General features: G+C 38.9%; 2 protein-coding genes across 4 annotated transcripts in view; both read right to left on the bottom strand.

Moving 5' to 3' along the window:
* Positions 1-16,093, bottom strand: part of LOC309819610 (protocadherin beta-3) — a gene marked incomplete at both ends in the record, with an annotated part of 80,027 nt that overhangs the window by 33,896 nt on the left and 30,038 nt on the right. Inside the window, one exon of one of the 3 annotated variants that reach the window (XM_082649950.1) lies at positions 15,872-16,006. The exons of the other annotated variants lie outside the window; for them this stretch is intronic. Within the exon in view, the coding sequence (XP_082506076.1) occupies positions 15,872-16,006 (135 nt within the window). Of the gene's footprint in view, positions 1-15,871; positions 16,007-16,093 lie in introns of those variants that run through there. 3 annotated transcript variants of the gene reach the window in all.
* LOC309819625 (protocadherin beta-6-like) lies at positions 1,863-4,287 on the bottom strand (the record flags this gene model as incomplete). The annotated part of the gene is given in 2 exon segments (XM_082649975.1): positions 1,863-2,540; positions 2,543-4,287. Coding segments are annotated over 2 exon segments (2,394 nt in total). The 5' UTR covers positions 4,259-4,287.

Genomic DNA, 16,093 nt, shown 5'->3' with positions numbered 1-16,093 from the left:
TTGGGGAATTTTTTTTCCTTCATAAACTCATTGTGTGCATAGCTCACTAAAGTTGAGAAGAAATGCCCATTTGTTTTATTGGAAATCAGTAAGTTCTGAATTCAGGCAATGTCTTTCTGCAAACATGAAGAAGGCAATAAAGCCAATGAAGTCAAACATATACTTTCTAGGGAAGGGTTTTGACCTGTCAGCATTGGACAGGGCCCATCCCAGTGTACACCCTCTGGAACTGTGCAGATGGGGTTACTGAAAAAATCCACTGCAACAAGTAAAGCCATGTGGTTGGAGTAAGAAGCAGTTCCCCCAAAGAAGAATGAAGGAGGAGAGGGGAAATATCTGGTAATACAAAACAGTAAGGGTTCCCTACACTCACTGAATTGATCAGTAATCATCCCTGACAAAAGAGCCATGATAGTTCATTTATTTGGACACAGAACACAGCTAAATATAATTTAGTTAAGCCCAGTTCCATTTTAATTAAGGATAAAAAGAAAATATTCACTCAATTGTCACTGCCAGACTTTGATGGGACCTTGTAAAGAGGGATATTTCATAAAATACTACAAATATAACCAACAAAAATAAAATCAAATATGGGTTAAACTGTGAAAGTAAATGATTTTGTGGTTAATAAAGATAAATGGTGCATACACAGGGCTGGAAGGGAAAATCTGACATAAGCTAGTAACCTGCTGCTCATAACTTACTTAGGGCTTGGCAGGTATCACACATATAGAAGGAGGAGGAGTTTGAAAAGTATAATTTGGATTTTACCAAAAATACCTCTGAACTTGCAAACTGTTAGACAAAGACAAGGAGATAAAATGTACTCTCAAGCACTTTATATTCTGTAATAGAGATTAGGGTGAACAAGGATGTTTTCTGTTTAGAAGGAAAGTTAAAACAGTGATATTTAATAATTTCACTTATTGGCAAGGATACTATATTGTAAAGAGAATATTAGTATTACTAATTCCTTGAAAGTTATTTTTTTAAATTCACTATTGGTATGTTAATAACATTTAGCAAATATTTATTAAGCATTTATAATTGGCTTGGTGTTGTTTTAAAAGGGCCAGCATATTCTTATATGAAGCTCACAAACTAATTTAATGTGTTGATAATTTTGTTAAGTCTATATTCATAGAAAATATGTATTGGCTATTGTGGTATACTGAAATACACATAAATATGAATGGCTATTTTAGCATTTAGTCATCTTTAGCGTTTATCTTTAGTTTTCCACAGTTTAGTTACCCTAAACTAATACTGGGAATACAAAACAGTAAGTGTTCCCTACACTTATTGAATTGATTGGTAATCATCCCTGACAAAAGAGCCATGATATTTCACTTATTTGGACACAGAACACAGCTAAATATAATTTAGTTAAGCCCAGTTCCATTTTAAATAATATCAAATACATTCAATAATATCACATTAAAATTTTAAATATTTGATTAAATAATATTAAATACATTAAAACTTTTTCCCTACATAGCAGTAGTGATGACAATTGTCACCACTACTTAGAAATACAATCTTAAGGACTTTGGAATATAATTTTTGTAAAAAGGATAGATTATTCAATTAAAAATTGTTTAAATAATGCAAATAAAAATTTACTTTTGTTCAAATTTTCAAATATACTTGAGTGAGAGTAATTTTTAAAAACTACTAACGATAATATAGGGAAAATACTGTGCATACCCAGTACCTGATTTTTTAAAATTTCACCCTAAGGAACAGTAATAAAATAATCAGGAAAACGGACCGTCAGTATTATGCATTAGTAACATGTAGGTTTAACTTAAAAGAGATTTCTAACTTATTAAGTAGGGTTTAATAGAATAATCCGATACTTAACTGAACAGGAAACTATTCCGAACGGTGGGGTTTTCCTCCATTTCCCTCCTAGTGCCCTGGGGAGGGAAGTTAGGGTGAAGAGGTTTCAGAAACTTGAACTCGCTGGTCCCAGGGCCTCCCGTCAGACACACCTCGTACTGGTAGCTCTGGGACAGGGTCCCCGTGCCGCTGACGTCCACCAGGTGGCCCGGAAAGTGGCCCTCGGGCACCGAGCAGCGACCCACCGAGGCCGCCCCGCCCCTCCTGCACAGCCGCACTGCGACGAACACCAGTACCGAAAAGAGGAAGAGCGACGACACCGACGCCAAGGCCACCACCAGGTAGACGGTGAGCGGGGCGGCCGGGGCCGCGTCCGCCGCTTCCGCTTCAGGGGCCGGCAGGTAGGGCTGCGAGAAGCCGTCCACCAGCAGCACGTGCAGCGTGACGCTGGCCGAGAGCGGCGGCTCGCCGTTGTCCTTGACCAGCACCAGCAGCCTGTGCTTGGCCGCGTCGCGCTCGCTCAGCAGCCGGGCCGTGCGCACCTCGCCGTTGTGCGCCCACACGCCGAACAGCCCGGGCTCCGTGGCCTTGAGCAGCTGGTACGACAGCCAGGCGTTCTGGCCCGAGTCGCCGTCCACCGCCACCACCTTGGTCACCAGGTAACCCGCCTCGGCCGCCCTGGGCACCAGCTCGGTGCCCAGGGCGCCGAGGCGTTCTGCAGCGGGTACAGCACGAAGGGCGCGTTGTCGTTGTCGTCCGCCACGAGCACGCGCACCAGCACCTGGCTGCTGAGCGCGGGCAAGCCGCGGTCGGCGGCGTCCACGCGGAACTCGAACGCCCGCAGGGCCTCGTAGTCCAGGGACCTCAGGGCGAACAGGTGGCCGTTGTCCGGGTTGATGGACACCAGGGAGGCCAGGGGCACGTGCGCGTCGAGGGGCGGCAGCAGCGAGTAGGTAACCTGGGCGTTGGCGCCCGCGTCTCTGTCTGTGGCGCGGACGCTGCCGATGTGCAGGGCGGGGCTGTTGTTCTCGCGGACGGACAGGGTGTAGGAGGTCTGGGTGAAGGCGGGGGCGTTGTCGTTGACGTCGGACACCAGCACGGTTATGTTGTGCTCGGTTTTCAGCCTGGGGGTTCCCATGTCAGTGACGGTGATGGTGATGTTGTACTCGGCTCTGCTCTCTCTGTCCAGCGCTCCTTCTGTTACCAAGGTGTAGAAATTTTCAACGGATGTTCTTAGAAGAAAGGGGAGATTGTCATCTATAGAACAAGTAACCTGTTGGTTATGTCCAGAATCTGCATCCGATACGCTGAAAACTGCCACTATGATCTCAGGCAGGTTTTCAGGGATGGGGTTGGTAAGTGACGACATAGTCAGTTCGGGAGCATTGTCATTCACGTCCAGGACCTTGATGACTAAACTGCATTTTCCTGATAGTCCCCCACCATCTGTGGCCTCAACATCCACCTGATATGATTGAAATTCCTCAAAATCCAATGTCTTTCTCAGTCGAATTTCTCCCGTATTTGCGTTTATTTCGAAGGGTTGGTTAACATCATCGACTTGAAATAGGGCATAAGATACCTGCCCAAAGGATCCTGCGTCTAAATCTCTCGCTGAGACGGTGAGAACCAGAGAGCCCACGGAGCTATTTTCAGGGACTTGGACCTCATAGAATTCCTGAGCAAACTCGGGGGCGTTGTCATTGCTGTCCAAGACCACGATCTGAATTTTTGTGGTCCCAGACCGGGGCGGAGACCCGCCATCCAGCGCTGTGAGGATTAGCCTGAGCTCGGGCTGCTCCTCACGGTCCAACGCCTTGTCCAGTACCAGCTCTGGGGACTTCCTGCCGTCCTTGCGGTTCCGAGTGAGAACGTGGAAGTGAGGATTGGAGCTGATTTTGTAGCTCTGAAGGCTGTTGCTACCAGCGTCTAAATCCTGTGCCATTTTCAAAGGAAATACCTTTCCTGGCATAGTAATTTCTGATATTTTTAGTAGCATTTCTCTAGCGGGGAACTCTGGGGCGTGGTCATTTATATCTCTAATTAGCAAGGCAGCCTGAAAAAACTGCAAGGGATTTTCCAGTAACACTTGGAAGGGTAGCACACAGGGCTCAGTAGAGCCGCAAAGCTCCTCCCGGTCCAGTTTTTCATTTAGCAGCAAATCATAGGTCTCTGGATCAAACTGCAAATACTGCCTATTCCCTTTAAAAACAACTCGGGCGGCCCGGGCAGCGAGCTCTCCCATTGTGAGTCCCAGGTCCTTTGTCAGGTTGGCCACAAATGTGCCACTTTCTGTCTCCTCCAGTATAGAGTACTGAATCGATTCTGAACCTGCCTCCCACAAAAGAATCAATATAATAAAGATCACCACTTGCCTTTTCTTATGATGTACTTTTGTTTGCACCATCTCCATTGTTATGTCTGGTTCCAGAGGAAAAATCCTTTTCCAATCCCAATCACCACGTCCGCCGTTGACCCTCCAAAATGTCTGCTATAAAATTTCAAATTCGTTCTTATAATTTTCTGGTGGCGTCCACTCCCCGAACACTTCTATCTTAGCTTTAGCTGTGTGTTCTGTATTTTTTTCTTGGGTTTCTCCGTGAAATGGAGTCCACTGAATGCAGAGCTTTTATCCACTCTCTTAGCCTGCACTGCCACCATGCGTTCAAATTAATAACTTCGTGGGGTGCTGCAGGTCAACACCACATCCAAAATCTGAGCATTAAAAGGTTTTTTTAAAAGTCAGTGTTTCTCAAACTGTAGTGTGTGAAACACATGCATAAAGACTTACCTGGGAGTCTCGGGGTGTTTTTTCAAAGTCAATTCCTGAGCTCCCCTCTAGAACTTGAATCAAATTCTCTGGCAGTACTAACAGAAATTTGCACTTCAGTCTTACTTCTTAAGTGATTCTGATGCGAACTAACACATTTAAGAATCATTCCCTCAGGTAATGTAAACTTCCTATAACCAACTTTTATTCATTGGCAGTGCAGTTTATCTCTGAGGAGTAGTGTAATTTCTGAATCCAAGTATACTATTTAATTGTCCCATCAACAAACTATACAAAATGTAAAAGTTGGTTAGCAAGACCAATCTTAAAATACACAATCATTCTCTAAATTATATGGCTAATAATATGATATGAACAACATACTTACTTTGTTTTGTGGGCACACCTGCACAGTACAGGGAACAATTAGGCTATTAGGAAAATTGAGGCCAAGAAATACTAACGATAGAAGTATCTAATCAAATTAAAGTATTTAAAAGAGGGACTAGGAGCAATCAGGTATCTGTCATAAGTAAGCATTTTAGGATTCCCTTCATTTTTGTATGGGTAGAAATGGTCATGATTTTATTAGTGGTCTTCATTTTATTGTAACTTTTGGGTTAAATTTCCCTGCTATATTAAGTAATTAATCAAGGTCCAAATATATTGCCCTGTTGTAAGAGCATATGCAATGCAGAAAACAAACATTCAAGAATCACCTCTACCAGTCTCTCACAACAAGGATGACACTAGGTCCTATAAATATAGACCAAATAAGGTAGTGTGAAAGGTGAATTATATTTGAGTGGATACCTTGGAATTCAATGATGGTTCATCATGGCTATATTCATTCACAGCTCACCAATTTCTGCTCAGATAAATTGGAAAATGTATCTCTAAACTTCCTGAGAATACATTAAATGGGTCAGTGCATATCTGAGTACACAAAATACACCAAACATAATTCATTTAAGAATGATTTCATATTTATTGAGAGGTGAAATCAATCGAGTTCAAGCAAAATTCACTTCAGGTAAGGAGTGAATATGGAGGATTAAAAATGATATTTTTCAAAATACTTCAACTCTAGCTAAAATAAATAAAGGTAAATAAATCTAAACTCTGAACAGATGAAGTCATTTTGTAGTTGAAAAGCACCTCTATCTACCCAGAAGGATAAAATTAAGATCATTTTGTTTCACTTGATAAATGTTACTGAGAACTGACTTCCTTGAGGATCTGAATAACAAAATACACTGATGAAGTAAAACCAACAATCATAAACATCTTAGATGGGTTTAGTTTCTTCTCTGAAACAAAATTATTTCTAGCTCAATCCTAAATGCTTGCTCCTTTCAGTGGGCAGTCTGAGTTCTGATTCCAACTTAATGGCATCGCTGGCATCCACAGTGTCCTTTATTCACTCTCTTTGCCTGCAGGCATCCTCGAATACAGCTTATTAAAATATTTTTTCATTTTAAAGCAAATCTTAATTATTAGTACAGTATGTGTAAAAAATCAAGTTAGATCACTGAAGTGTCTGTGAGAGCATTACCTGTTATGATAGAGAGAAAGAAGATAGTATCTTTTTGTTATCTTCTTTGGTTTCCTCTTTTTTTTAAAATTTATTTATTTTTGGCTGCGTTGGATCTTCGTTGCTGCACGCGGGCTTTCTCTAGTTGTGGCAAGCGGGGGCTACTCTTCATTGCCGTGCGTGAGCTTCTCATTGCGGTGGCTTCTCTTGTTGCAGAGCACGGGCTCTAGGCGCGGGGGCTTCAGTAGTTGTGGCTCGTGGGCTCTAGAGCGCAGGTTCAATAATTGTGGTGCACAGGCTTAGTTGCTCTGAGGCATGTGGGATCTTCCTGGACCAGGGCTCGAACCCATGTGCCCTGCATTGGCAGGTGGATTCTTAACCACTGCGCCACCAGGGAAGCCCCTCTTTTTTAAAAAAAAACTTTTTTTTTTTTGGGCTACATTGGGTCTTTGTTGCTGTGCACGGGCTTTCTCTAGTTGTCGCGAGCAGGAGCTACTCTTCATTGCGGTGCACCAGCTTCTCATTGCAGTGGCTTCTCTTGTTGCAGAGCACGGGCTCTCAGGCCTGCGGGCTTCAGTAGTTGTGGCACGAGGGCTCAGTAGTTGTGGCTCACGGGCTCTAGAGTGAAAGCTCAGTATCTGTGGCGCACAGGCTTAGTTGCTCTGTGGCATGTGGGATCTTCCCAGGCCAGGGCTCGAATCCATGTCCCCTGCATTGGCAGGCGGATTCTTAACCACTGCACCACCAGGGAAGCCCCAAGAAGATAGTATCTTAATGTAACCCCAAAAGATATCAGTTGGGTATGTGAAGAAACTGCCTTTTTGGAAAGTGGATTACATTAGATTCCAACAGGAAAATGCTTCTCAGTTGCTTTGATTTGATCGGCTAGAGTTGAATTGACTTTGCTTTTACAAACGTCTCACAAGGAATAATTCATTTCAAGTCTTTATTATGGAAAAAGTTCAACATATACAAAGTAAACAGCATAAACTTGCATGTACACATCACCCAGCTTCACAACATTCTGTCTTGTTTCATCTGTACTTTTTCCTCCACTTTATGCCTCCCACTCAGTGTTTTTTTTTTGTATAGTTATTTTCTTTTTTTAACATCTTTATTGGAGTATAATTGCTTTACAATGGTGTGTTAGTTTCTGCTTTATAACAAAGTGGATCACCTATACATATACATATATCCCCATATCTCTTCCCTCTTGCGTCTCCCTCCCTCCCACCCTCCCTATCCCACCCCTTTAGGTGTTCACAAAGCACCGAGCTGATCTCCCTGTGCTATGCGGCTGCTTCCCACTAGCTATCTATTTTACGTTTGGTAGTGTATATATGTCCATGCCACTCTCTCACTTTGTCCCAGCTTACCCTTCCCCCTCCCCGTATCCTCAAGTCCATTCTCTAGTAGGTCTGTGTCTTTATTCCCATCTTGCCTCTAGGTTATTCATGACCATTTTTTTTTGTTTTTTAGATTCCATATATATGTGTTAGCATACGGTATTTGTTTTTCTCTTTCTGACTTACTTCACTCTGTATGACAGACTCTAGGTCCATTCACCTCACTACAAATCTCAATTTCGTTTCTTTTTATGGCTGAGTAATATTCCATTGTATATATGTGCCATATCTTCTTTATCCATTCATCTGTTGATGGACACTTAGGTTGCTTCCATGTCCTGGCTATTGTAAATAGAGCTGCAATGAACATTGTGGTACATGACTCTTTTTGAATTATGGTTTTCTCAGGGTCTATGCCCAGTAGTGGGATTGCTGGGTCGTAGGGTAGTTCTATTTTTAGTTTTTTAAGGAACCTCCATACTGTTCTCCATACTGGCTGTACCAATTCACATTCCCACCAGCAGTGCAAGAATGTTCCCTTTTCTCCACCCCCTCTCCAGCATTTATTGTTTGTAGATTTTTTGATGATGGCCATTCTGACCGGTGTGAGATGATATCTCATTGTAGTTTTGATTTGCATTTCTCTAATGATTAATGATGTTGAGCATTCTTTCATGTTTGTTGGCAATCTGCATATCTTCTTTGGAGAAATGTCTGTTTAGGTCTTCTGCCCAATTTCGGATTAGGCTTTTTGTTTTTTTCATATTGAGCTGCATGAGCTGCTTGTAAATTTTGGAGATTAATCCTTTGTCAGTTGCTTCATTTGCAAATATTTTCTCCCATTCTGAGGGTTGTCTTTTCATCTTGTTTATGGTTTTCTTTGCTGTGCAAAAGCTTTTAACTTTCATTAGGTCCCATTTGTTTATTTTTGTTTTTATTTCCATTTCTCTAGGAGGTGGGTCAAAAAGTATGTTATAGAGTGTTCTGCCTATGTTTTCCTCTAAGAGTTTTTTTTTTTTTTTTTTTTTTTTTGTGGTACGCGAGCCTCTCACTGTTGTGGCCTCTCCCGTTGCCGGACGCGCAGGCTCAGCGGCCATGGCTCACGGGCCTAGTCTTTCCGCGGCATGTGGGATCTTCCCGGACCGAGGCACGAACCCGTGTCTCCTGCATCGGCAGGCGGACTCTCAACCACTGCGCCACCAGGGAAGCCCCCTCTAAGAGTTTTATAGTGTCTGGCCTTACATTTAGGTCTTCAATCTATTTTGAGTTTATTTTTGTGTATGGTGTTAGGGAGTGTTCTAATTTCATTCTTTTACATGTAGCTGTCCAGTTTCCCCAGCACCACTTATTGAAGAGGCTGTCTTTTCTCCACTGTATATTCTTGCCTCCTTTATCAAAGATAAGGTGACCATATGTGCATGGGTTTATCTCTGGGTTTTCTATCCTGTTCCATTGATCTATATTTCTGTTTTTGTGCCAGTACTGTATAGTTCTTTTCTTAAGAATGTTTACACAAATTGAAATGCACCAATCTTAACTATCATTTTTAACAAATGGATCCATCAGTGTTAAAGATAATGAACGTTTCCATGATTCACTGGGAACTGTCTTAATTATATTTTCCAGGTTAATTTTAATAATTATGTGGCAAAATATTGGTCTCCTCTGGACACAACACAGAAAGGTAAACAATGTAAAAAATCACCGTGTCCCATGCTCTTTCTTGCTTATGTATGCTAATTTGAAGTGACCATTTCAAGATTAATTTAGTTGTATTATTACCAGTGAGTTGAAATAGTACTTTAACTGATGAAACATTGTAAAGTGTGTTAAACTTAATTTTATTTAGTTAACTTATAACTGTTGCATAGCTGATCAAGCTGATTTCCATTTATATGCCACATGTGTTTGTTTTCCTTTCATTCCATTATAACATTTAAAAAATCTTCAAGTTATTAAAAATGAAAGATAAAGACTAAACTTCAAGGATGGATTGAACCTCTTGGAAATCTTTCTAAATTTAGTTATGTGCAAGGAAAAACACAATTATTCAGGGAAAAGACAGAAATGATATATAAGCCAATAACTTATGAAAACCTTTCAACTGATGTGATATATGCAGCAGAAAAGTTTTAAAATATAAACAGTTTGATGCTAAACACATTTGAAATCTGAAATGGTTGGGGAAGATCATTCACTTCAATATATTTGAAAATTTTCCCTTGAGACTTTGTGTTTGACCCATGGATTAGTTAGAAGTGTGTTGTTTAGTTTCCAAGTGTTTGAAGATTTTCCTGTTATTTTTCTGTTGATTTTTAGTTTGATTCCATTGTGGTTGGAGAATGCATGCTGTATGATTTCAATTTTTAAAAATTGGTTGAAGTTTATATTATGGACTTGTTTAAATGGTCTGTCTTGTATATGTTCTCTGAGCATTTGAAAAGGATGTGTATTCTGGAGTTCTTGGGTGGGTGTTCTATAAATATGTTGGTTGATGGTATTGAGTTTTCTGTACTCTCGCTGATTTTCTGCCTAGTTGTTCTGTCAGTTGAGATAGGGTTGAGAGAGGGTGTTTAAGTCTCCAACTTTAATTGTGGATCTATTTCTCCTTTCAGTTCTATCAGGTTTTGCTTCACATATTTTTCAACTCTGTTGTTTGGTGTGTACATATTTAGGCTTTCTATGTCTTCTTTTATCATTATATAATGTCCTACTATATCTCCAATGTCATTTTCTTTGCATAATATATTTTTCTATCTTTTTATTTTCAATTTGCCTGTATCATTATATATATTTTCTAATTAATTAATTAATTAATTTTTGGCTGCATTGGGTCTTCATTGCTGCGCATGGGTTTTCTCTAGTTGCGGCAAGTGGGGGCTACTCTTTGTTGTGGTGTGTGGGCTTCTCACTGCAGTGGCTTCTCTTGTTGCAGAGCATGGGCTCTAGGTGAGCAGGCTTCAGTAGTTGTGGCTCATGGGCTCTAGAGCGCAGGTTCAATAGTTGTGGTTCACGGGCTTAGTTGCTCCACAGCCTGTGGGATCTTCCCAGACCAGGGCTCGACGCTGTGTCCCCTGCACTGGCAGGAGGATTCTTAACCACTGTGCCACCAGGGAAGCCCCTGTATCATTATATTTGAAGTGAAGTTTCCTATAGACAGCATATGGTTGGTCATTTTTAAAAACCCATTCTGCCCATCTCTGTTTTAATTGGTGTGTTCAGACCACTTACATTTAATATAATTACTGATACGTTAAAGCTTAAGTCTGCCATTTTATTTTTTATTTGTCTATCTTTTCTTTCTCCATTTTCTTTTTCCTGTCTTCTTGTGGGTTATTAGAATGTTTTTTAGAATTCTACTTTGATTTCTCTATAGTGGGTTTTAGTGTATCACTTTGTATAGCTTTTATAGTGGTTGGCCCACACATAACTTATCACAGTTTACTGGTTGTCATTTTACCAGTTCAAGAGAAGGGTTGAAAACCTTCCTCCCTTTACTCTCCCCCATTTATATTGTCTTAAATATTTCCTCTACATACATTTTGAACTATATCAGACAGTATTATAATTTTGGATTCAACCGTGAAACATAATTTAGAAAACTAAATTCTAAAAAGGAAAAGGAAAGTCTATTGTGATTACCCATATTTTTGTTTACTGTGTTCTTCCTTCTGTCCTGATGTTCCAAGATTCCTTTTTTTATTGATTCCTTTCTGTTTGGAGAACTCCCTTTAGCCTTTTTTTTTAAATTTTTTTTTTAGGGTAGGCCTACTGGCAACCAATTTCTTCCAGGAGGATATTTTCACTGGACATAGAATTCTGGGTTAATTTTTCTTTTCTTTCACCACTTGGAAAATACACCATTTTCTTCTGACATCCATGGTTTCTGATGAGAAATCTACTCTGATTCAGATAGTTATTGCCCTATGGGTAATGTGTCATTTCTTTCTTGCTGCTTTTAAGATCTTTTCCTTCTTTTTAGTTTTCAGAAATTTGACTGTGTCTTTTGGTATAAATTTTTTGTTTGTTTGTTTATCTTGCTTTGGATTTGTTTGACTTCTTGAATCTCTGGGTCTCTATCTTTTGCCACATTTGGAAAGTCTTCTCCTCTCCTTCTGGAATTCCAGTGACACAAGTATTAGATCTCTTGGTATTGTCCAACAGGTCCCTGAGCCTCTGTTAATTTTTACACTCTGTTTTCTCTCTTTTGCTCAAATTGGGTACATAATTGCTATTGTTCTATCTTCTAGTTCCCTGACTCTTTGTCTTCCTGTTGTTGAGCTCATCTACTGTTTTTCATTTCAATGATTGTATTTTTAATTTGTAAAAATTCCATTGGTATTCCTTTATATTTCTTTATTTCCTTGCTGCCACTTTACAGTTCTTTTCTGAGAATATTTTTTCTTTTGTTTCAAGCATGTTTATAATTGCTCATTGAGGCATTTTTCAGTCCACTTAAAAATCATTCTCAGATATTTCCAACATCTCTTTCATCTTGGTGTTGGCATCTTTTAATAGTCTATTTTACTCACTTCGATATCTTTCTAGTTGTTGTTATGACCCAGGTAGTACCTTCCTAGATGTGCCTGTACCCAAAAGGAACTCTTGCTCAAGTGCATGAGGAGATGTATTCAAGAATGCTTATAGCGGTATTATTATGGTAACAAAACTCTTGGAGCAACCCAAAAGTCAATCAACATTAAAATGAATTTAAAGGTGAAGGTGTATTTATATAGTGGAATACTGTAGAGTGGTGTAAATGAATCAACTGCATTAACATGGATGAATTCAATACCATAATGATTGAAAAAAGCAAGCCCACAGATGATCCATACTACATGAATCCATTTATATAAATTTCAAAGACAGACAAAAATCAAACAATGTATTATTTAGCTATATATGCATATCTGATATAATTACAAAGAATAACAAGTAATTAATTAAAAATTCAGGATAGTGGTTGATTATAATGAGGGTGGAAGATGTTATCATGGAGGCACACAGGGATTTCCAAGGTCTTGGTATTGTTCTAATTCTTAAGCTGGGTGATGAACATTTTATTATTTTTATTTTAAACTGCACATATACATTGTATACACTTTTTGGAATGTTTAATAGATTTCAAAATAGAAAAAAATAAAAACAAAAAAGTAATGTCTTTAGGGTCAGGCTGCCTGGACTCAAATCCTGATTCCACCACTTACTAGCTAGGTAGCCTTGGGCAAGTTACTTTAATTCTGTATGTCCAGTTTGTTCATCTCTAAAATTGGCATACCAATTGTACCATTATTTTGAGGATTAAATGAGATATGTGTAAAGAATTTAGAAAACAGTAAGGTGCATAGAAATTGTATAATAGTAATAATAATAATACATTGTATGTAACATATAATTTTAATAATTATTAGTTTCCCTCCAAACCTTCCTTCAAAAACATTAAGGCTCATTTCTAAAGAAATAAAAGAAAATTTTTTGGAGAACACTAGGATATTTATTCCTGACACTTGCCGGGCCACATCCTGAAAAGAGTTCTTTGCCCATTCATCACAATGCCCCTTAAAGTAAAGTCTGATATTTTATAAACCTGGCTCTGCACTACCTCACATGGAGCACCATGTCAAAATTTCCACTCAGGACAGAAACTTGGGTGCAGACCACCTTATCACACAAAAGCAGAGAAGACTTGGGACTTCCCTGGTAGTCCAGTGGTTAACACTTCACCTTCCAATGCAGGGGATGCAGGTTTGATCCCTGGTCAGGGAGCTAAGAACCCACATGCCTCACAGCTGAGAAACCAAAACATAAAACAGAAGCAATACTGTAACAAATTCAATAAAGAACTTAAAAATGGTCCACATCAAAAAAAATCTTGAATAAAAACAAAGCAGAGAAGAGAAAACAGCAATTGCTACACACCAGCTACTCAGTTTCTTTTTCTTACATATGAACAGATAATCTATCACCAGACATATGAAAACCACAAATGACACAGAAACACAAAAAGAGAAATGCAACCTCCAGGAAACAGATCATTCAGGAAATAAAGTGAACTTTGAAAATCCCAAGTGCTACTATGGAAAAGACACAATCAGATAATAAGAAAACTCTTCGGGATTTAAATATGCCACTAAAATTAAAAATTCAATAAAAATACTCAAAATAAAGTGAGGGACTAACTCTAAGTTAGGATATAGAGGAAAAACCAAAGATGTAAAAGAGAAATATAAGAAAGATAGAGAAACAATTTAACATGTTTAATATCCAACAAGTACAAGTCTCAGACAAACATAACAAGCTAAAGTTAGGAATACAATTATTAAGGAAATAATACTAGAGATGAAAAAATCCCAGATATGAAAAGGCATGAATCGTTAGAATGTATAAAACATTGAATGACATAAGTAACATGTAAGACATTTATGAAGTGGAAGTGAAAACTAAATGCATTTTCAGATATGCAGAGACAGAGAAAGTTTATTTTTGTGCACTCTCTCTTAAGAAGCCACTAGAGGATATACTGTAGCAAAGAGAAGGAATTAAAAAAAAAAGAAGGAAAGAAGCAGACTTTCTTGAACCCTACCGCAATCACCAAATCCTCTAACTCCTTTGTAGGGCACTGTTACTTAGTTGACCCATGGTTCCCCATGGTGTGCAGTCTCCCTCATTATAAGTCAGTAAACCCACCTTTACTGACTATAATGTTCTGATATAATGTGTTCCTGGTGATCTTTACCTGCAGGGCATTCATAATTTATATGGTCATTAAAAGTAAAATTTTAACATTGCTTTTCAGGTTTTAAAACATCTATAGACAAAAAAGGAATTCTTAGCTACAGTTGTAGAATGGGTCATTAACCCTAACTATATAAAAGTAAAAGCGCATTTTTGAGAGGTTTGAAAGTATAAGGGAAAAACAAGTAACAGGAAAAATAAGAATTCTATTAGTTTCTTTCATCCAAGAAAATCAAAAGAAACTGTTGTTAGTGGAACAATAAATGGAGCTTTCAGTTTGAGCAGAGAAGTAACAGAAAATAGTGAGACAGCTATATGTGAAGGATGTATGAGAGAAATTTTAAGTACCAGATACCAAACAACAATAGCATGAAATTAATTGTTTAAAGTTTACGAAAAAGTTACAAACATATTCTTTAGTGATAAAAAAGTGTTTAAAAAGTTAGAAAATGAAGGTTTAAAAGTGCTTTCCAAAGGGATAAAATGAAAAACAGATAATACCAGGTGTTGGCAGGAATGCTGAGGAACTGGTATATCCAGACACTGCTGAAAGCAATGTAAACTGGGACAACCACTTTGGAAAACGATTTGGAAATATCTACTAAAAGTGGACATGCACTTACTAAATGAGTAGCAATTCCACCCTTAGGTATATACCCAACAGAAATGCATATACATGTTTGTTGAAGGACATGTAAGAGAATGTTTATAGCAGCATTATTCAAACAGCCAAACGTTGCACCAACCCCAATATCCACATACAGTAAGATGGGTTATAAATTGTGACGTATTCATACAGTGGAATACTATACAGCAACAAGAATGAAGAACTAAAATTAAAAGCAGTATCACGGATAAATGTCATAAACATATTGTTGAGAAGCCAGATGCAAAACAGTTCACACTCTACTATTCCATTTATATAAATTCAAAACAGGCAAAACTGAACTATAGTATTGGAAGTTGAGATATTTGTTATACTTGAGCTGGTAGTGATTTTAAGGGGTAATTTGTGTGGCACCTGGGATGCTAATAATGTTTCGTTTCTTCAAGATGCTGATACCAAGTATGTTCACTTTCTGAAAATACAGTGAGCTGTGTTAAGGATTTTTCACTTTTCTGTATTATGTTATAATTGAAATAAAATATTCATTTAAAGAATTATTTGCCAGTAGGATGAGAGCTAGGAAAGAAGTGTAAATAGAAGTGTTGGTTTTCATCATGCTTTCTCACGTATTATATTTGTTATATGAATGTATTCCTTTGCAAACAAAATGAATATTTAAACATTTTAAATTTTTGCTATTTAGCATCAAATAACTTAGAGCGTGATGAAACAGAATGAATATAGAGAAAACAATATTTTATTAAGACAGTTCAACAAGTACCAACGGAAGGAGCAAAAATTTCAGGAAAATCAACAGCATGCAAGGATTTGGAATGGCACACTATAAATAAATGCAATGACAACAGAATTTAGTTTTCAAAAATTGGACAAGGGAAAGTTAAATGGACTGATTCATTACAAAAAGGAAATCAAGGCTATATCGGAAGATGGAATTTTTCTCCATGACGCCCTCAAATTCGGTATCTGGGGAAATTAGAGATAAATGACAAATACCTTGCATCATGATGAGATCCCTAACTGAATCCAGAGCTATTCCGGAAGTTGGCGTTTTCCTCTATTTCTTCACCAGCGCCCTGGGTCGGGAGGTTGGGGAGAATCGGCTTCAAGAATTTAAACTCATTTAACCCGGAGCCTCCCGTCAGACACACCTCGTACTGGTAGCTCTGGGACAGGGTCCCCGTGCCGCTGACGTCCACCAGGTGGCCCGGAAAGTGGCCCTCGGGCACCGAGCAGCG

The sequence above is a fragment of the Grampus griseus genome (assembly GCF_964374135.1).
Source record: "Grampus griseus genome assembly, chromosome: 3".
Lineage (NCBI taxonomy): Eukaryota > Metazoa > Chordata > Mammalia > Artiodactyla > Delphinidae > Grampus > Grampus griseus.
This window is presented reverse-complemented; position numbering and strand designations above follow the sequence as displayed.